General features: G+C 43.7%; 1 protein-coding gene across 7 annotated transcripts in view; it reads right to left on the reverse strand.

The window, feature by feature from the left end:
- cald1a (caldesmon 1a) overlaps positions 1-22,915 on the reverse strand; it is a 60,728-nt gene that overhangs the window by 8,065 nt on the left and 29,748 nt on the right. For 4 of the 7 annotated variants that reach the window (XR_013937102.1, XM_080518067.1, XM_080518068.1 and 1 more), the window contains exons 3-13: positions 14,728-14,865; positions 10,784-11,237; positions 10,661-10,693; positions 10,353-10,565; positions 8,905-9,017; positions 7,592-7,859; positions 4,804-4,941; positions 1,498-1,541; positions 1,193-1,268; positions 301-441; positions 102-197 (exon numbers count right to left, since the gene is read on the reverse strand). Coding sequence is in view for 5 of the 7 variants with exons in the window: in XM_080518067.1 (XP_080374193.1) it covers positions 102-197; positions 301-441; positions 1,193-1,268; positions 1,498-1,541; positions 4,804-4,941; positions 7,592-7,859; positions 8,905-9,017; positions 10,353-10,565; positions 10,661-10,693; positions 10,784-11,237; positions 14,728-14,865 (1,714 nt within the window). In the remaining 2 variants the exon portion in view is untranslated. Of the gene's footprint in view, positions 1-101; positions 198-300; positions 442-1,192; positions 1,271-1,497; positions 1,542-4,803; positions 4,942-7,591; positions 7,860-8,904; positions 9,018-10,352; positions 10,566-10,660; positions 10,694-10,783; positions 11,238-14,727; positions 14,866-22,915 lie in introns of all 7 variants that reach the window. The other 3 variants (XR_013937103.1, XM_080518069.1, XM_080518070.1) reach the window with 3 other exon arrangements.

Consider the following 22,915-nt stretch of genomic DNA (forward strand, 5'->3'; position numbering starts at 1 on the left):
TTCACGTTAGCGGCACAACCGTTCGATTCGTTCCGGTTTTCAAACTTCACCGGACTGCGTGCTCCAGCGGCAGTGGGTGGGTTGCTATGGCGACCACATACCGTTGGCCGTCCCCCTGGTGTCTTGCCGCTCTCGGGGGTTTTATTCAGCCAGTCGTTGATGCGGCCCGCCACGCCCGTCTTCATCACAGCTGCTTCCTGTTTGGGGTGGCGGTGGGAGGGGTCAAAGGTCAGTGACACTTGGCTGCCATCATCAGCGACAACACCAGCAGGAAGTTCTCACCACTTTTTTTTTTTTTACCTTGAACTGGCTCCCGCCACCTCCAGGCGAGCCGAACACGTTGCCTTTCTCCCACATGCTCTTGATGTTTCGTATGCTGTCGGTGACCACGGGCAGATCCACCGCTCCGGAGCGGGGGGATCGAGAGTCCTTGTTCTCTCTCTGCAGAGACAAAAGGGTGTTTTTCTTTTTAAAAGCCAGCGAATTGCCGGGGCAGCTGCTCTGATCAAAGCTCTGATACCTGTCGACGTTTCAAACGGGCCGCATTAGCATTGCTAAAAATAACAGCCGCCAATTTCTGCAGGGTGTTTGATTCGTCTTCAAAGTGCGCTCACAAATGTTACCATGTAGCTTTGGGTATTCAAATCAACTGAGAAAAAGGTTTTGTGAGACATAAAAATGAATTAGCAATTCAGATCCGTTTCTAGGCCAAGGCGCTTTGTTCAAATTTGAACATCACGACGATGAGAAAAGCTAAGAATTCGATCAGAACAATGTACTTATGACCCGCTCATATAATATACAGTTCTTGTATAATGTATCAGTTGACAATCAATCAACTAATACATTTTACAGAGATAAAGGACAAAAAAGGAAGATAGAAAAACAAAGAAGCAGAAACACAGCAAAATAAAAAAAAACAAATGTTGGAAAATTCTATATAATAATACAATTCTGTGTGTGAGTGGTGTGTGTGTGTGTATGTGTGTTAATAATATTGGACCAGGCTTGCAGACATAGTTAAACCAACGCAAATTGGAACATACTCTATATGCACATAAATACATGCAGACAATATGTGTGCATTGGTTGATATACTTTGTTTCAAATGTTTAAACAGAGGAAGAAAGGATTCAGAAATATTGATGGTATTGTGCTTTCTTCGTATCTTTCCAGCCGACGTGACGCTAACCTGAGCGGCTGAGGTGTATTGCTCCAGTCTGTTGTCGATCTTGGACACCATGGGGGAGAGGGACGTCTTCACTGTGCTGCAAGGCGGAAGCAAGCTGTTATCGCACTCCCCGTGAAATATGGAATCACTTTGAATATTATATATATATATACATTATATACAATGCGATCCAGCCTCTAGACCCTCAAGTGGGAATTAAATCTTCGGCCGTGGATTATATTCCTCCTATTCAGCGAAAACAGGACTGCTGAAGAAGCTTTAGTGCAAAATGATTCAAATCATGGTGCTTCAGTAAGAGTTTTAACCTTTTTTGTGCCGACTTGTTCAGGAACTCTGCTCGCTCTCCAATCTGTGGAAAGAGGTGAGGAAAACTATGAGACACTGCCGTTTGATGCAAGGCAATGCAAACTCATGCAAACGCCACAGCAACGCTTCACGTCAAACCCCGGATTCCTCCATCGATCAACATCTGGACACAAATGTGATTTTTTTATTTCAGGCTGAATGGCTTCAAATAGTTGGATTCCACTCACAAGCACCGTGCACACACACACATGCACATCCAAACTTTAAAAAAAAAAAAAGCCCACCATTCTTTTTCTGTCTGTCTCTTTGACTGTGGGAATCTCCAAGGATTGTTTATAATATATGACGAAAAAGCTACAAGAGAGGGCAACACGTGATCATTAGACGCACACACACAGAAAATAGCTTAAAATGGACAGAGAGAGAGAGAGAGAGAGAGAGCGAGAGAGCGAGAGAGCGAGAGAGCGAGAGAGAGAGAGAGAGAGAGAGTTCACTCGGTGAAAAAGGGCCTTGTGCTCTGCCGCTACCGATTGTGGGAGTTCCCAAAATACTCCCGGACAGGAAATTCCCCATTCTCAGATGCGTTTTAAAGAGCTGCAGCCACCCCATCGCAGTTACAGTAATCCTGTTAACCCTAATCGCTTTCCTGCATATCCCTGCAGCCCGTCCTTGGTTGGGTCTCTCTGTCCTACTGCACCAGAGAGCACTGCGCTTTATCTACAGGCCGGAGTCGGGTTATGCTGGTTTGAAGCTGATAAAACCACGCCGGCGAGCTGGCGGGACCGTGCGCGCCACTGAGAGCTGATTCCTGATAGCGAGGCGTATTCTTCTGTCTTGGTGTGAAAGGAGCCACAATATAGCAGTTGTCGAGCAAAAAACAAAGAAACCCAACAAAAACATACACAAAAGAAACGAGTAAAAAAAATACGCATGCATGTAATTTGAAATTTGACAGGTTTCACAGAACTGAAGGGGCATGAAATTCATTGAGCACATCAAGTGAGCAGGAAACTGCTGAATTTGTGTGAAATATAGAAAAAACCACACACACACACACACACACACACACACACACACACACACACACACACACACACACACACACACACACACACACACACACACACACACACACACACACACACACACACACACACACACACACACACACACACACACACACACACACACACACAATAATATATTCTAGAATTATCCTGAAAGTCAAACATGAACTTTTAGATCTGCACCTCCTTAAAATCTTAAATGCTTGCCTTTGATTTAATTATTGTCGGTTGATTTTTACACAGCACTCATAGATCCAAACGTTCTTTTTTTTGCATTCGACACAATCCTTTCAAACTCCTCTGAATAATATAGTAGACATGTTGCAACAGCCTCCAGTTTACTAAATGAATGCACTCCATGGCACAGCGACACATCACTCACAGATTGTGAACTGTTTTGCCACACCGACATGCAAACACGAGCACATGCGCGGCTGCACCTACGGTGAACATGACGACGAAGTAAAGCTGCGTCTTTGAGGCCAACGGGCACGGCGAAGCGATGAATCACAGCGAGACAACATTTATTTACAAAAGTGAACGCAAACAGACACGGCATTGGATTCTGGGCCGATCGGCGCTCACACACTATTAGAGCCAAACCTCAAATCTACAGTCTCACTGGGACGGGCCAGATGGATATTACAGCTAACTGTCACTAATTAGATTTTCTCCACTGGCTGAAAATCCCCCATGATTTTTTAGTGTGTGGGAGTCGGCTTTCGGCAACACTGGGAACCTTTATTCACATTTGTGTTGATTAAACGTTCTGTCGCCGTGGCAAACATTTATCATTGGATGAGGACAAGAGGTCCACGCACAACCCCGGCTGAGTTTTCTGTGTGTACTTTCCGATGACAAACATATCTGCAGAATTTTCAAAGAGGCCAAATAAGTTGCAGATGAGTGACTGCTCCACGTCGCTTCTCCCTCGTCTCAGTCGGATAACGCTTCATGTGGAGAGCTAAAATAGGTGAGAGGTGCAGATGCGGGTCATCTCAGGAGGCTTAATCTGTGCCAATATTCTGAATGTTTACTTCAAGCTCTGCTGCACCGCTGGATGAGTGGGATTTGCAAGGTTTTTTTTTTGAGAACTATAATATCGAGTTCATCCTGCTGACAACCGTGCCGGCAAAGCCCAAGAATATACAAAAGGAAAAGTGCAACTGAGTGTGAAGAGTGTTTCTAAATTGCTCTTATTTTAGAGTCAGGGACACTAATCTGCAACAGAATGCCTGTATCTATTTATCGAAGGTTTGTGCAGTGATTTTTCCCACGGTGCCAACTTGCTCATGTTCGAATGGTCGAAGTTGATGAAACTATTCATATTTAGATGGTGGAGCACTGAAGCACTGTCATTTGACTCCTGATGCATCGGAGCAAAACGTCTACTTCCAACATTTGACATCAGGGTTTAACTGAAGTACGGATTGTTGATCCGTCCATCAATATTTTACACCTGTTTTCTTCAACTTCGGCTGTTGGTTTCTATAATGAAATCACACACACACACATTCTGTGTAAAGAACAAACTATAAACACTAATAAAGGCGAGAGCTGATGAACTTAGTGTCTCACGACGACGGCCACCAGTCACACAGAGGAGCGGTCGTGGCTTGGCTTCGCAATCTCCCCAAAAACAATTCCGCAAGACTTTCACCTTCACCTGCCTTCTCTTTCCTAACGTTTGAAAGTAAAACTCTTCACAAAGTGAGAGAGCCTAACAGGTTTTATACGAATAATAAAAAGCTCGATTTCACATTTGCTGACATTATACAAATACTTGTCCTAACAAGCTCTACTTTGCAAAACAAGCAAGGACAGCTGCGTCTTGGTTTGTCTTCATGTCTTTACATTGATCAGCAGATGGTTGAACATTATATCATCGATGTAGCCATCAAGCGCATATTGGAGACCCTTTTGAAGTTTCCCTCTGTTAAAACAAGCCAGCTGGAAACACTTAAATGTCAGACGGGGACAGCGGTTTAAAATATTTTTTTTTTTTTTAAAGCAGCCCACAAAGCTAATGTTTGACTAATTAGCCAGTTAGCCCCAGCTGAAAAAATCTGTACAGCAGATTTGCATTCAGCTGGAATCACAAGACATCAGCGCGCCAAATGTGCAGTGATTATGGTCATCGCCGCTACGTGCCGGGAGAGAGCGGAGGCTCTCGAGACGGCGGCAGCGGCGGTAAAGTGGAGCTCGGAGGGGGTAGGAGGTGGGAGAGCGTGGACTGACCTTCAGAGAGGAGCCCCGGGGGCTGACACACTTGAAGGGCTTGCCCTCTCCGTCCAGAGTGTCCTCCACCTTCTGCCTCTTCTCGGCGGCCTCGGCTCTCCTCCGCTCAATCTCTTCCTTCATCTTCCTCTTCTCCTCCTGAGCACGAGGAAAAACAAGCTTGTCATATTTTAATTTAGAGCATTTTTCTTTTTTTTTTTTGGGAGCAAAAGCGGGACCAAAATTTATAAAGATGGAAGGATGAAGCGACGCTAATATCGCCATCAATTACAATCTTAACACAGCGCACGTCACGGGCAGTCAGCAACCGGGAACCCAAAACAAATAGATCCATGCCACTTTTCTAATTGATTTACTTACTTTAACCAATGGAGCAGGTCAGGAACAAATTAAATTACACGGGGCAAATTCTTATTTACAGTGATCGCCTCAGGAAAAGCCTCCAGGCATGCTGACGATCAACAGTTTGGGAAACAAAAAAAACAAAACAAGCCCACAACAATTAATGTATGAATCGTTTGTACTGTATTCAGAAGAGGACTGGTGCTTGGCAGTATATCAGGCCTCTCCAGCAGCCTTGTCTTGGTTAATTAGTCTCTTTGTATCTCTGGGCCATCTTTTAATTACAAACCAAAAGGCCTCATTAACATCACACAGGAGAAGAAGTACGGGGGCAGATAGCGAGAGACGGGACGCCACATTCGGAGCCAAGATCAACAAAAGACGACCAGTCGGGTTAAAAGCGAGAATGCGGGGGCCTCGGAGGGAGAGGGAGAGACGAGAGAGAGAGAGAGAGAGAGAGAGAGAGAGAGAGAGAGAGAGGAGAGAGAGAGAGAGAGAGGAGAGAGAGAGAGAGAGAGAGAGAGAGAGAAGAGAGAGAGAGAGGAGAGAGAGAGAGAGAGAGAGAGAGAGAGAGAGAGAGAGAAAACAACAAGTGACAGCCGAGCTTTCGGAAAAGACGGGAACACAAGGAGATGAGGAGGTTATCGCATTTGAGATACATAAAGATGAGGCTGTTATGAAAGGGAAGGGGAAAAAAAAAAAAGAAAAAAGAATGACATATGTGTGTTACAAGTGGGGAACTGGAGGAGTTGAGTGGCGATAACGGTGACGTACGGAGAGATAACGTCACGGCGGTGCTGGCGCGAGGGTGATGCATTGGTTTGAGCTCATGCAGGTGTAAAGGCCAAGTCAACATGAAAATGTCGAGAAAGAATGAGGAATCATAAATGTCTTCTAAATGACACACGTGTCACTTCATTTGCTTCTTTCATTAACTTGTTGGGACTTTAATAAGGTTAGTGAGCTGCTATAATTTGACTTTCAGGCCACATTCAGGTTCGATGGTCTTTCTGCATTTCTTTGCTCACGTTCTTATGGGTGATTTTTAAAATCTCACCAATGGCTCTAAATAGAGACTGTCATATCAGATATTGCTGATTTTGATGGTTAAAGGGCAAAGCAATTCACTTTTTTGGGGGGGGCCCTGATGGACCACATGCATGAAAGAGCTGAGCCTTGTAATCCATGCTGAAACACAATCACATATTTTGATAATGATATTAATCTTGTTGGATCCACTGGAAATAAATGTAAAGTTTTAACCCTCAGTAATGATTTTAGAGGGATTGCTTTGAGTTAATCATCCATTAATAATGTGAAACTGAGGCACAGATTTTAACAGGCATGCACAACTTATCATCAACACCAAACATTAAAGGAACCGAAAATGCAGAGCAGCTCTTAAAAAAAAAAAAAAAAAAAGATAAGCTAAAATGTATTTAGTCCCACAAATCCATGAAAGCAGCTTGTGACTTAACAGTCGGAGATCTTTGTCGACGCCGTTCGCCGGATTAAGTTGAGAAGTAATGAGGCACCCATCCTCGGGTAAACAAGAGGTTTGAAAAAAAGTAACTGAGCTTCAGGAAGTGAAGAAAGACAGCTGCTTCACAGCTGTGCGCATCACACACAACAAAAAAAAGGAGTCACCGAGTCACAGAAAATTCACTATTTAAAAATAATGACACTACGTTAAAGTTATAATAATCAGCTACTTGTGGGACATGATCGAATGCCTAAAGTCTGTTTAGCCGTCTGGTTGTAATTTCTGTTAAAATACATATAATTATGTATTCTATGTAAACATTACAGTGCTCGATGAACTTATTAACCCTTTCACTTCTAGATAGATTTCGATTTTCAAGCTACACAATTGACAACAAAAAGTGAATTCAGTTTTCAATATCTGGTAGTTATTTGATATTACTGTGTGTTTTGGACTGTACATGCTGTGCAGTCATACCAATACATTGATGTAAAGCTCTATTCCTCTGCTTTCTGGGATTTCTTTTAACATCATCAAACAGTCTAAGATTTATGGCTATTTCAAGTATGCATACCAAACCTTGTCAACTGTGACAGTGGAGGAGTGAAAGCATTAAAAAAAGAGGGGAAAATAAGGTGACATGTCATAAATAAATGTAAAATAGAAGAAAAAGTAGCAAAAATCAAGAAAAAAAAAGATGAAATAAAAAGTTATTGTTGACATAATATTAGATATTTTAGCCAGTAATAATGCAGCTGAAAACAATCCCAGCAGGTGATTAGATGAAATATAAAGATATGTGCCATTTGTACCAGATGAAAGTCTGTTGACAATTAGACTCAAACATATTTCACCTTCTCTACAGACAAAAATCTCTAAAACTGGGACAATCGGTCAGTTTAATGAGGAATTTTAAGAGGAAACAAGAGAGAATACAAAGAGCGAAGCGAAGAGTTCTCTTACCTCCTCTCTGGCTTTCCTCTCCGCCTCCTCCTGCTTCTTCTGCCTCTCCTCCTCCTCCAGCACCTTCCTCCTTTCCTCTCGCTTCCTCTTCAGCTCCTCCAGCTCGACCTCGGCCTCCTGCTGCTTCTGCCTCATCTTCTCGAACTCCTCGCTCTCGGCGTCGTCGCGGCGGCGCTTCAGCTCCTCCAGCTTGCGCTCCGCCTCCAGCCGGGCGGCCTCGTCCTGGTCGTCGCCCGCGGACCCGTCGGGCGAGCGCAGGCTGCCGCGGCTGCGGCGGACACACGCGAAAGGGGTGAGGATGCAAAGCCGGTGGGGCGGGTTAAAGCTCGACACTCGATCCCAGACTGAATATTTAAACAATTTCAATCTTTCCTGGACACGAAAACACAAGAGTCACACACTTAAGGGTTACGACAGGCGAGGCTAACGTTACCGCTTGCCTCAAGTTTCATGCCAGAGTTTTCGTGAGCAGGCTCACTTTGAGCAATGCTTAAAAAAAAAAAAAAACCCCACACACATCCGAGCCGTCGTCGAACAAATAAAATGCGACTCAGACGTGCTTTTCAGTTAATATGCAGGATTCTCACATCCGCCAGATTAAGGGATAAAACAAACTTTCTGATGATAAAATTATGCCTCTGTGAAGTTTTGTCTGTGATCAAAATAAATTCCACAGTGCAGAAGACTTTTAACCCTTTATGGGTCAAGTGATCATATAGAAGAACACATTTCTATGTTCTATGTTCACAAAATTGAAGGAATGCTTGCAATTGATGTTTAAATGTGGGCCCTTGCATGTCCATTCTTGGAGAGTAATATTAACAATACATTTATTATTACATGATTTGTGCTTACAAAGGGTGATTAGGCAGCAAATGTGCTGTACATCTTATATGCTTTACATCATCTTCCACCATAGCAATGTGTGTCTTCTCCTCCCGCTTGGTAAAAGAGATCCGGGGTTGTTAGGTAGCGTGATCTTTTCAGCTGACCTTTGTGTCAGGAATATTAAGTTACTGCGGTGCTTTTCCACCAGCGGTCAAGCGCAGCGAGGCTCTGATAGCTGCATAAAGTGGGAGAGCGATTTGTCAGCTGTAACGCTCCGGCTTCGCTCACTGAGGGGAACAGCACAACGCTTTCATATTCGTTTCAGATTGAAAGCTTAGGCGGTTGTACGCTTGATGAATTGGAATTGGGAAAATATTTTAAAAAGGAAAATATTGGCGCATCTGAGGAGGAAAAAAAAAAGAAAACCAAACCAAAAAAAAACCCCCAGTGAAAACATGTGTTTGATGTCTGTCCTTCCTGTATACCTGACGGTCCGCTCAGGTTTCCTGTGCTGTTTGGGTGCAGCCTCCTCGTGCAGCCCTCCGTTGTGTTTCCTCTGATCCTCTCTCTCCTCCCTGGCTCCGCCCCTCTCATTCACCTGCAGCCACACACACACAAAACAAAGTGTGAGGATATAATTGAGTTTAGGCAGGACAGGGGGAGGGGGTGGTGGTGGAAAAGAAGAGAGTGTGAGGGGTGGGTGTGTGTGTACGTGTGGCGGTTGGAGTGGGATCACGTGGCATCACATGATGTCGCATGAGAGAAAGAGAAGGAGAGCACACCCCAAATAAAAATAACAGAACATCACATCTCGCTTGCATCCACTCCAGAATTACTGCTGACAGAGGATTAGCTAACATGTGATCACACTGGGAGTGTCTCCAGCGGGATCTCTTCGACCTCTCACTGCTGTCTGCACTCACACACCGTTTCCATTTAATCTGTTCACTGTTACGAATGTGCAGGTCCAATATAGCGAAACGAGCACAGATCTACAATTTTCATAAGAAACCTCTTCATTTTACCTGTCCGACATAATCATAATTAAAAAAACAACAACAAACATGCACAATAAGAATTGGAGGGTAATTCTAGTTTAATTAATCCGTTTGTCGTAGAGAGACAAGAATTCCATGTGTTAAATGTTGACCTGAAGACGCCATTAGATGCTTGTTTTTGAATAAAAAAAAAACAAAAAAAATTGCCCTGCAAATTGAAAGCAACAAGTGAGCTAATAAATCCAAGAGGAGGATATATGGTCCATCCAGTCTTCCTGTGGAAGAACATTTTCCCTCCTATATACATATGATCTATTATCAGATGTGTTAAAGTAATCCCATTCATTCAAATATACTTCACCTGAAAATATATTTGTACCTAAATACTTCCCACCACTATTTACTCTCACTTTTGTACGTAATCTAACATTGTATGTCGCCAGGTGAAATAGATTTGAGTGGAAGTATCCAGGTCATTTTAAGGAGCTGCTGTCCCTCTGCCGCAGTGTTTTGCTGGAGTGGATTCAGTTTAACGTGATGTGTTGTAGCTCTCACGGCCGAGGTGGACAACATGCAGTAAAAACAAACAGTGCCATCACTCTGTGCAGCATCACATTGACCTTATCGAGACTCCCGCCGCACGGCTGCAAACCGCACCTCGTAAAAAGTCGTCTCGGTTATCGGCGGTTTGCGAGTGGAGCAAACCGCACGAGACGACGCGAGGTGTCCGGGTAATTTCAGCGCCCAGATCTGGCATAAATCACAACAAGTCAACACGAGTGGCTTGAAGAAAAGAGATTTTGATTTTCTTTCTTTTTTTTTTGTCTCAAAATATTTCGGTTCATGAGTCTTCTCAAAGGCACTGAAGTTACTCGGGGAGAGACTCTGTGTCGTGCATCACACCTCTACTCAAACTCTTACCGCATGTATGATACCTCATTATCCTCTGAGTGCAGTATCTCTGATACCTCAACGTCCTCTTCTGCCTCATTTCCTAGTAAAATAGGCCTGTTGTCTGATGAATTATCTACATTATCATCCCCGGGTACCTCGTCAGCTTCCCCTGACGCTACCGCATCCTCCTCAGAATCTGCTGACTTGGCCTGAATCGAACCCTCACTGACTATTGTTTCCTCCTCAGCGAGGTCCTATGAAAAAGGATTACAGCAGTTCTCTGAAAGAACGATCTGTGAACGGCTCAGGAATTTGAAATCGCGAGGCGACGGTAGACAAACAAGCGTACCTTGTTGTGCATTGTCGGCTCTTCGGTTGACGCCTACAGAGACAAGCGGCACATTTTAAAGCATCTATTAGTCGCAAACTGAACCAAACGCATGAAAATCGATGAACCACACCGGAAACTGACCTGTTCTCTGAAGTAAGACCTCCTCGGTTTGTCTTCCACCACTTCAACTTTCTCCTCCTGCACATCATCCACACCCTCATCTTCCTCCTCCTCCTCCTCCTCCTCTCGGGCCTCGGGAGCGGCCTCCTCTTCCTCTCTGGGCTCGTCTCTCACTTTTTCCTCCCCCCTGGAGCTGTAGCTGGTCGTCTTCTCCTCCTCCGCCTCGTAGTCGCGGTAGCGGCCCCGGCGCCAGGAGGGCCTCTCCTCCTCGGCGCTGTTTTTCTCCACGGCGACGCCGTCGTTGCCCTCCGTGGCGGTGGGGTCCAGCTTCTGCCTCTCCAGCGCCTCCTTCATGCGCCTCTGCCGCCTCTCCTCGCGTTTGGCCATGCGGTCCAGCAGGGCCTGCTCCTCCTCGTCTCCACCGCCGCCGCCTCCGCCTCCGCACGAGCCGCTCACAGACACCGTCTCCGTCACACTGGGAGGAGAGAGACGAGACAAACATTTCACTTTGTGTGTGTGTGTGTGGTTTTTTTTTTGCCAACGTGGAGGAAGAGCTGAGGTCAGAGCAGACGTCAGCTGTTAACAAAATGCAAGCCGAGCAAAGTGAATATATGATATTATCTTACCACAGACAATTCAGCCGCCATGTTTTTGTCAGCTTACAGCGAGAATGTGGACAATAATGACAAATATCTCCATCAAAGGTCTTTACCACAGCTGTTTTATTAAATATACGACTATCAGGCTTTGATTTTTATGACAGGTCATCTCCTCTATTGTGATTTTCTTTCATTTGTTTAGGCAAAATTCTAATTAATTTGAAAACTTCCTTCACCAAGTTCATTCCGAATGCCAGCAATAATCCATGCAAAACTGTTATTTAAAATCTTTGCATGAGATGCCTTTTTCCCTATTATCATAAGCCGATTATTCACATCACACACTTACTGAAAGTGCAATCTATTCACACGAACATGCAATTTAGACTTAAGATCATTTTTACTACAAAAGAGGTTTTTATTTAGCTTCATGCAAAACGTAACATTTATGAAAAAGAAATATCCAATCCTTCAAAACATAAAGCTTCACAATGTGTGTTTCAAACAGATAAATATCTTTCCACCGTGACTCAGACGACTCCGACCTAAAAGTCTGGCAAACATTATGCCAGCGTCAACGGCCAGCGAGCGCTTCGCTCCCGTCTCAGCATCGTGCTGCGTACAATCCTCCCGCTGTGCGGGCGACCCAGGATGCATGTCTGAGCTCATGGAGTGTAACGTTCGCCACCACAAAGCAGCGTCTGTGCTGCTCGACGTCCGAGCGGCCCACCACTTCCACTGTGACCGTCGCCATTCATTACGCTGCACAGAGAGCGAAGGCTGGCCCCTTTATTCCATGTGACGGGCTTTTCTGATAGGGAGCTGTGAGATCATGCTGCGTTAACGACTCGTCATTTAAGGAGCTTGGAGGATGGCACACGATTAGCCTCATAATCTATGAAATATCACAGATGCAACCGGGAAGCACAACTTCAAGTTCACCTCATTTATAGATCTATATTGTATTGATATGCTCAACTTTGTATTTGTTACATTTACCAATTTAAACCTGCTTCTTCAAGTGCAGTACATAGATAAAATTGTTGATACATCTAAACTGCTGAAAATGGTGCTAATCTCTTAAAAATGCATGCAAAAGCGGTACAGTTAGGCACACTCATGAGTTTACATTGAAAATAGAGGAACAGATCCAAGTATAGTAAAATATTTTAAAATAATCTGGAACAGATAAGTATCTGTGGAAAACCAAGCAGACGTATTACTGTTATTGTAACAGAGTGAACTGAGGTCTAAACTTGGGTATAAGACAATAACAAAGGAATGAGCATGAACTAAAATGCCCTCACTTTTTGTACAATTTATCAATACAATCAGGTTTGTATTTGCTTTTATCATTATTTTCATTTCGTCATTACTCTAAAACATTCTTCTAGACACAACCTGGATTTCTACTATAGAGCAAAATGTAAATTTTATAGGCCGAGTAAATGTCAAAGATGTGGTGTTGTTGAATATGATACTGAAAATCATTAACTGTCTTTGCTAATTCACTTTCAGTGAGCAAGTGAGCAATAACTAGACAAAAGTGGATCGATATACAGATGATTGTTAACAGAAAAAAACCCCCAATATATATATATATATATATATATATATATATATATATATATATATATATAAATGGAGGAACTAGTCATTACCTACAGTTTGGAAGAGTAGATAATTTATACTAATTTAGCTGTTTTATCTCTTGAATTCATTTACATTCCACATTTTGCAGATATTTTTTAGATTACTGGATACAGCTCCTTTTGCCATTTAAAAATTTTTTTTTTCTAAAGGTTTAAGCTGTTTGAGGTATTTCTGGATATTTGAGCAATTTCAATTGTTTTCTATTTAGGCTATGGGCCAATTTTCCTTTTAAAGCAGTCCCTACAACTGGAACTATTCTGCCAGTTTTTCACATTTCCAGCCCCTTTTCAGCCAGGGGATATGATGTTCAAATAAAATGAAACCACGGTATTATTTTTTTAATATCCCTATAATTCTTAAAGAGTTTCGAGGAACTGGTACAGAGGGGCTGAAGAGCCACATGTAGCTCCAGAGGAGTTTTCTTGTATGTGTGAGAAAGAAAGACAAAATGATTGATCAATTTACAAGCAAGCATTGTAGAAAGAACATTTAAATGGATGTAAAAGCAGTATCAAACGCAAGGGAATTATTATACATTATCTAACAGTACCTAGTTACTTTCCAATAAAAATAGCTGCAACAAATGATCCTGATCAGCAACAGCAACTTCAGCAATAACATTAAAAACATCTGCAAATCTTTAAGTCTTCACTGGTCCTATATAGCAGGGTGTGTCGAACTCATTCTAGCTCAGGGGCTTCATACAATCGTGTTTGATCTCAACTGGGCCAGACCGGCCAAACCTATAAATAACAACTTTAAGATGTTCTCTTTGTTTTAGTGCAGCGACATACGAGCACATCCTGGAAATGTTCACATTTAATGCACTTGTTCCTTTTATCAAAGTGAAGTCTGAAATCCTCTTTCCCCACGGCGTTGCTCTCCAGACGAGCGTTAGCAACAGTCTGCCTCTACTTAGGTTTCTGCATATTTTCTACAATTGATCCGCACCGTATTGACCCGGTGCTAATGCTATGGTTTACTTGCAGAAACTCGGTTGTGGGTTCTCAGTGTTGTGTTACTTTACTTTTATAAAACAGCACAACCTCATGTTGGCCAAACTAGTATTAACCCTGTCTGGATGGTGGAACCTGCTTAGCTGCTGCGCAGTGAGCAGTAACGTCACCGTCAAGTGCAGATTTAATCTGCTTTTTGACCGGGTTCTTCTCCCTTTTAAAGCAAATCTTCTGGATCATTAAAAAGTCCGAGCGCCCGTTCAACCACCTCATGGAACTAATAACGGATGACAAAGCCTGGCAGCCACAGTTGTTACTTTAGTCTGCAAAAATTACCTGCCACTGGGTGGAAATGTCTGAGATCAAGGACCTATTGTTTGAAAGAAAAAAAAAAAAAAGAGAAAAAAAAAGAAAAAAGTGTTTCAAGTCTTGAATCTGCTCCAGTTTAGCCCCGGAGAGCTTGACATGCTTTGCAAAGGTAACTAAAGTCGAGGAGGCTTCAATTATTTCATAAAAAGAAAAAAAAGAAAATAAAGGTGTCTTCAAATGATCTAAAAAATGTTCAAGATATTCTCTTTGCAGAAGAGGATGTGACGGAATGTGTGTGCCATTATTCCACGGTGGGGAAAAAGACGTTCTGGTTAAGTATTGATGAGGGTTAACCTTTAAGCGGCGGGATGGCGTTTCAATGACACTCTTTGTCTCCTCGGCGGAGCTCAAGCTGGGATTGTAAACGCCGAGAGGGTTTGTGTGTCACCTGTGGCTGTTGGTCAGAAGCAGACCGTCGGGCTGGCCGCTGGGCTCCTCGCTCTCCCGGCTCCTCATTCGCTCTTGGCGTGCCCTGCGCCTCCTCTCGCGGGCCGCCTCCTCTTCGTCATCGTCATTCCTCGCCAACCTGTAAGAAAAAAAAAAAAAAAGGAAAAAGAAAAGAGCATCTGATTTACCAAAAGTGGGCTGGATTGTGGTTTAGGGAGAATAACATGAGTGACATCAGGTGCAAACAACAGGATCCAAATGGGAGTTTTGTTTGCTTTAAGCCCTGTTCACACAAGAGCGATCAGCTTGAAATGATATCACTTCCCTGTTTGCTGTTGCACCATGGAATGACTGGAGCTCAACAGACAAAAATGTGGAGTTGAGGAAGGGAAAAAAAAAAAAGGTTGTTTGGAAAGTCAAGGTCCGCAAACAAAAGCCATGGCGAGCCAGCTGAGAAAATGTGAGGAAAAGCAGCAGGTCTGCTGAAGCTGAGCTGATTCACATCTCACTTTTTTTAGAGATAGTAAATCACACTCTGTGTTTTCGTATCAACTCCTCCTGGTACATTGACTCACCCGATACAACCAACATGTCAAATTCATGCACGCAAATTCAATGTCCAGTGACTACAAGGGTGTCAAACACAGTTCAGGGGTCCCAAACAGCCCAGTTTCATTTTTGAGTGGGCCGGACTGCTCAAAATAGAACTTTAAACTTGAACTTTTAAGTTTTTCTTTGTTGTGGTGAAGAGTACAGGTTAGGAAAATGTCCAATATTATCAAAAACTTTAATAATCAGTACTGAAAATTACTACAATCCCAACAGTTTTCATGAAACCTTCTGGTGCAAAACACATTGAAATGTCAAAAAGCATCTATTATAGTTGTCGTACTATGCACATGTTTACAATCTCACCCTGATAGCGTGGCTTTGAGACTAATGCCCGATTTCAAGTTGTCATAGCAGCATCACTAGTGTTGCGTTGAGTCTGCTACTTTTAAGAAACGTGTTCAAAAGGGGAAACATTTAAAAAAAAATCTTTGACACTTTTACGTGTGGTTTGGCGGACCGGATGAGAGCCGCTTGCGGGCCGACTCTGGCTCACCGGTCTCATGTTTGACACCCCTGCGTTAGTAGATGGGCTTCCAACGTGCACGCAATGTCATGATAGCACCTGTTTTTCCAGCTTTAGTAGAACAGAATCAAGAGTGAGAAACGAGGACACCCCCCCCCCCCCCCCCCTCCACTCGTCCTGGATTTCGCCCCACAGTTAGAAACTTCAAAGTGAATGCTTCTTTAAATTGGACTGTAATCACGACGGTGACCAAACCTGGTGGATTTGCCCCCGAGTTTCTTTTCTTCCCTTCTCTCCTATCAAGCCGACCTGTCAGCTGTGCAACAACCAATACTTCTTATCAGGGCTGCAGGTTTTTTACGAGCCGATAAAAAAAAAAAAAAAAAAAAAAAAACTGTCTGGAGACACGGCTGGCTGCGGATAAGAGACAGCCATGTGAGAGTGTTTCAGCTCGTACTGGTCCGCTCAGTGTTGGAACAGAATGAACTGGATCGCTGTGTGTTTGTACTGGGGGGGGGGGGTGCTATCCTCAAAAGTTTTACAGCCCTTCAAGCAATTTAACGCCGCATGAAATCGAGCAATAAAATCTTCCCGAAGTCAAAAAAAATAAAAAAATGAAAAATGAAAAATTATGTCAAAACTACTTTGCTGTATTTTGTGCCGATATGGGTGGAGTGAACTTTGTTTAATAGACACGGATCTCTTGTTTGAATGAAGCTGGAATCGAGAGCGAGACGGGAGAAATGCTAACACTTTCAGTTCTGCTGCGATCGGCTGGACGGCTCCGCCGAGCAGCCAAGTCTCAGCTCTCATTAATGTCTGTCCAGACACATTAACAGAGATTTATGATGTAAAGACTGTTGGATATGCACTGAAAGGTGTTAAATGTATGTTTTGGAGAAGAAACAACGTTATCACTATATTGTTATGATATCTTCAATGAATAATGAAGCATGGAATAAAATATCTTATTTCCCTTTGAGATGTTTGAAGAGCAGGGAGAAATGAAAGAAAACAGCATGACTGGGAACAAGAGCCTTCCGAGATTACGGAATAGTGTCATAATCACACTGGGACGTGTCATAAATTACTTTTGACATCTCTAACTTCATCATTAGTAAAGCTAAAGAAGCGAGCAGATAAGCTGATGTTATTTTGATTTAAAAACCAAGCATCAAACTATCAATAGGTGGTAAAAAAAAAAAAAAAGGAAGATTGTGAAGTCATTCATTAAGGTTTGATCACACAGTCAATGGGTGGATGGAGCAAAAAAAAACCTTTCGATTAGCTGCTTTGTAACTCATGATTTATCAACATTTACTTTACCAAAGGACCGGACCAGCCCAAGACAAAATATTCTCACACTCCTTTTCACATCTCCAGCCAACTTAAAGGTAATCCTCAAACACATGTCTTGGGGAGGAAACAAATAGAAACCCACTTGTGTGCATGCAAACTACACAGAAAGTCAAACCGGTGACTATCGCAATCACCGTGAGTCCTTATTGGATAGTTTTGAACCGCGACTTGGGTTGCACCTCTGACAGAGTAGTGAAGTTTATTGCACAAAAACAGATTTGACTATTAAGCCTCACTTGTGATGTCTCCTGACTGCGATTCCCTCTACCGCCTCAGCCACAGCCGCCCCGCACGCTCCTGTTTAATCACACAGCCAGTGAAACAAAGTCAAGTCTGAAACGTGCATTTAAGAGCTTGCTCCTCCGCTCATCATCCTGCATCGACGTCAAGAAGTATCCAAATGTGGATCCAGGAACCCAAAGCTGACACGTTGTGGATTATTATTAATCTAATGCAGTTGGTTGAGTAAAGGGTGCGGCCGCTTGCTATCAATAACAAGACTCCACTGTCGTTGGCAAGCAAGCTACGATAAAAAGCCCAGCTCAGGAGAACAAGTCAAGACTTTTTTTTTTTCTCGAGAGTCCATCTGGGTGATACAACAAACTCTACCCAAGTACAATAGCCTCTTTTAAGAAATGGCGACGACACCCAAAGGAAAATTATATTCGATACTGGACTTTGAACAACGGTGCAATGGAGTGAGGAGACATTGCGACATAGTCCAAGCAGAAACATTGCCTGTTTCCAACTGCCACGTTTTCTGGCCACCTGACATCGATGAACTCGGCTCCGTGCTTGATGTGTGTGTGTGTCGCCCCGGCTGACCTATACACTCCCACCGCCAACCGCATGCCCAGCTACCTAACATCACAGCGCAGCCTTTGAGGTCCGCCGGCGAAGCATGCCGTTGCATGTTAATTGCAACACGTGTGGCGAGCAGAGCTGAAGCGGCCCGTCTTTATGCGAGGGTTTTTAACAGCTTGTGAACAACAGTTTCCTCCTCTCATTTCCTTCCTCTCTCCTCCACCACCCCCCGGCCCCCCCATTTTCGACTCCTCTCTGTCTCAGATGAGAAACGTTGTCAAAACAGAACACATGAATCTGTTAACGCCCAAGGTGGACCCGCGGGGACGGTGACGTCCGTGACGTCAGACAATGCTTCGCACATGTGCATCTGCTTAGTTCAAACCATTTGACATACTTGGGTGGAGAAAATTGGCTTAATCCGGAGGGAAGCTGGATTCTTTTGCAGCCTGAAAGGAAGAGGAGCGACGAGTCCTCGCTCCTCTGCTCACAAGTTAAAGTGAAAATGACTACAAGTACGGCAAAAGATCGACAAGCCTCTCTTTCAAAGACACCATTACTTCAACTTTGATGCCACTGATCGTTTCGGATTAAGCCAACCAGCAGCCGAGCGAGGACGGCGTGCTATTTGAAAACCGCATTCCTGCTTTTATATAAACAGTTCAATTTATTTTACATCCACCTAAATTGAGTTCCCCTGTGGAAGAAAGTGCATTAACCCCCTTTTTAAAATGCCAGAGAGACATGGGGGGGGGGTTGTGAAACAACTGCCATAATTCCCAGAGGAGCGATCCGTCCCAGAAACAGCACCAAATGTCATGAGAAAGAGAAGACAACACGACTAAAAATGGAACAAAAGAGTCCTCGGCGGCGGCGACAATCTGAGGGTTAAAGATTCCTCAGTAGGAGAGAAGCACAAACTCCTAAAAGCTGAATTAGCATTCCTGTCAATCACAGGCCATGGCTGGAGACACATACACAGCCAAAGCCCTGATTTAATATCCCCTTCCTTACCTAGGCCCCAAGCTCCATCAGCATACTGACAGAAATATGGGAAGAGGTGGAAGGGGGGGGGGGGTGAAATGGAGAGTGAGGATAAAGAGGAGAAGTGGGAAATAAAAAAAAAATGAGAGAGGAAAGGGTGTGCTCAATAATGAAAAAAGGGCTAATCTGTAGATTTGATCACAGACGACACCTTTTCCTGAACAAAGTCACGTGTAGCCTGGGTAATAAGCTTCAAGCCTGTTTGTATATGTGCAAAAGATGCTTGGCCTGTAATAATATTTAAAGAAAATAACCTGATAACTAATGTGCATCTTTGAATTATGCAGCCGTGGAGAGAGTCAGTCAAAACATATGCAACATTTCACATGTTTCAGACGGTTAGTGCAGTAGTCTGCAACTAAACCGCCATGCAATGCAACTTTCCACCAAATACAATTTAGCCAAAAAACATGATAAACATGTAAAATGAAGATAACAGCTCATAAGGTTTTCTGTATCTTAGGTTTGTATTTAGGACGTATACATTTAGAACAACAAACAATTCCTGCATTTTGTGGAGCAATTTTTTTTTAGCTTTTGGAGTCATTGAGAACAGTTTTAGAGTCATTTCACCCTCTTCTGCTCTTTAAGCCTTTCTTCCTTTTTATCCTTCTCATGCTTTCATCTGTTTGAGCTATTTTATACATTTTAGTTGTTCTTCCCATTTGGCCTTTTCTCGCCATGTTAAGACATTTGAACTGTTTCACCTTTCATCTTCCCAGATGTGAGAGTCCAGTTCAAAAGTTAAAAAGAATATATCTAAATATTTAATCCCATCTAATTTTGTAAAAGCTTCAAGGGGCACTAACAGACGGGCTAAAGAGTCGAGGGTTGCGCCCCCCCCCTGGTGTTGCCTTATTCTGATGAAAGTTTGCAACTAACTGCGTGGATGGCAAACAAAGCATCACTGACAGTATGTATACCGGGGAGAGAAATGTCCAAATATTTTCCTTGAAGCATGTCAGCGAAAACAATTTGGAAAAAGCCCATGAGAAAAGACTTCTTCACCCCTCCTTCGCTTGGAGTGGGGACAGAGAGGGAGAGACGAAATCAGGAAGATCGAAAGAAAGGGGGAAGAGGAGGCTGAGGGGAGGAGAGAGGGCCGAAGAAGAGGACGGATAGGGGGAGAGGGTGGGGGCTTGGTTGTGCTGTCAAAAATGCTGACCCATTCCCACGCTGGCCTCTCTGGACTATTTCCCTTCCTACCGCCGGCCCACAGGACCGCAGCGTACCCTGTCTGCCCCCGTCCCCGTCCCCGTCCCCTCCCCCTCCCCACCCCACCCCACGATCTGCTGGGCCGACTCCAAGAACACACAATGTTCACCATGATACCATTCCCCGAGACTGCGTTCATTCCCCCACCGCACAGATGAATGAGGTGGTGTAGCTCAGCTTCCCTCCCCGGACTGACGTGATGAGTTAAAACCTCTCTGTCTTTATGTCGCTGCCCTCGCTTCTCCTTCCTGTCTGAGCCGAAGGTTTACGATGCAGCACCGGGTCATGTTTGGAATGGTGCATTCACCCAGGGCGGGGATTGTTTGGCATGGCTCATTCACGGAGGATGGGTGTTATTTCCTCAGCCCTTCCTGGTCTCTAAAGGCAACGGGGGGGGGGGGGGGGGGGGGCAGATGTAGAGAATGAAGAGGAAGAGGAAGATGAGGTTGAGAAAGATGTTGGAGGGCAAGGGGGGCAAGAGATAATGAGAGCGCATGAAGGCAGGGAGAAAGGTAAGAAGGTGAAACAAGAGCAAAAAGATGGAGAAATAAAGAGAAGTGAGACTTTAAAGCCCAAATGAGAAGCGAGAGAGGGGCGCAGGGAGGATGTGAGGAGGAGGAGGAGGAGTCTGGAGAAAGAGGAGGCTGACACAGAGAAATGGCAAAAATAAACACTTCCCAAGTGGAACACAGATTTGGAAATGCAAACAAAGGTTATTTTCATCTTAAAATAAGCATTACAATGTGATATCAAATTCAACGGGCAGTTCAAGATTTTTTTTTTTTTTACATCAATCCTCTTCAATGCTTTTTTGCCTAAAGTTCAATCAAAAGTCAAGTCGATGAATAGTGAAATATTTGATTAATAAAATCAGAACAACCAAGTGAACACACTTCATGTGAACCTTGTGTATCACACACTACAGTTAGACAAATACCATTTTTAGCTGAAGCACAGACCCTCTGGTCACTGGATTGACTGGGAAAATTCCACATTTGTGCTCTCTTTGGATAGGATGAGGAGGGAAAAAAAAAAAAAAAGGAAGGCAGAGACATTCCTGTCTGGTTGTGTGTTTCAGTGAGGGGAAACATGCTAAAGTGCTGATGAGCAGCACGAACTGCGGAGGGGGACGAGCCCGAGAGAGTGTGAGAAACCTCAGAGTGAAACGATCATGCGTGTGCATGTGTGTGGCTCCTCCTGAATTTAAAAAAAAAGAAAGGAAAAAAGAAACGAGTGAAGCCCACTGCACGCCTCTATGTCAACAATCATTCTACAACTATAACTGAGGCTGATGTTGGACAGAACAGGGAAGGCTTGGCTGTCCTCCCGTCTCACACACGCGCACGGACACACACACACTCAAAAAAAGTGAATGGGGCTTGTCAAGCCTTCATCACCTGATCCGAAGCACACCCGCCACTTACACGCGCATGCATAGCGCGCACACACAGACACACACACACACACAGAGACAACCCCAGTGTCCCAGCATGTAGGAAACAGCTCATGGAGACCTGGCCAGTAAACACTTATAATAGCCAGGAATTTGGCATTCCGACAGCCGTTATTATACGGCCCGACATTCTCCCGTCTCCTCGCAGCACGCTCGGTGATGGTTGAATGGAAGCAAGCCAACGAGACAACATGTGGTTTTGACTAGTCCAACCAAGAGGGGGCATGTAAATATTGATTGTTTCAATATAACGGCAGAAATGGAAACAATGTAGAGATGTAATCTTTTATCAATAACAGGGCGGCGTCGCCCTGCCAGCTGAAATGATTGCCCCTCGGACCAAATAAACAGTCATGAGCAAACGCCCGCCGAGCCCGAAATGTAAAAATGTCGAAAGGCGCTTACGACTCGCACTCCTTTCCACTCTCGCCTCACTTCTCAACTCTTCTCTGTCGCCTCGTCTCAGTCTGCAGTCGCTGCCAAATTCCATCTCCTCCGTGTAACATAAACACTCCAGAAATGAATAAATAACTGGAGCAGTGGGGGGGGGGGGGGGTTATGCTATGTAACAGAGGCACTGACCTTCACTTTAATCAGTTATTTAGACAGCATCTCAGGAAATGAGGTATAGAAGTCTGAAAGAGGTAAAATACAAAACTATTTTCCACACAAATTAACATTGCATAACGGCTGAACACGAGCAGAATGTGTTCCACAGTGCTCCCCACTAAAATCAACGTTAAACCGTCGTTTTTTTTCCTGCTGCACTAATTGATATTTTCAGATCAACGTTCAAGCTCGTGACACAAATGTGCAATGTGTAAGGAATGCTTCTCAAAACATTTTGATTTACATGCAAACTGCTGCATTTTAGCACAATGTTGAGCCTAATACAAAGCTAGAAGCAAGAAATGTTAAATTTTTCAGGTTGTTATACACAAATATATTCATCCATGTCACTACAAAGTGTTTATAGGAAACTGTTTGCTCAACTTGTCATCCTTATCAAGTAAAAAGTGCTGTAGTACTCGCATTTGATAATAGACCTCAGATAACCGATAGACTCTTATAAATGCTAATATCACTTCCTGTAGCCCATGATTCTTATTCATCACCTGGATAAAAAATATGCATTGGAAACCACCTCATGAATAAACTTAAGACCATCCTATATATCGGATGTGAGGCCTGACAGGCTCTTTATTTTCAGCGTTTGGATGAATTGACTTAAGCCTGGAT

The sequence above is a fragment of the Blennius ocellaris genome, assembly GCF_963422515.1.
Source record: "Blennius ocellaris genome assembly, chromosome: 22".
In the NCBI taxonomy this organism is placed as follows: Eukaryota; Metazoa; Chordata; class Actinopteri; order Blenniiformes; family Blenniidae; genus Blennius; species Blennius ocellaris.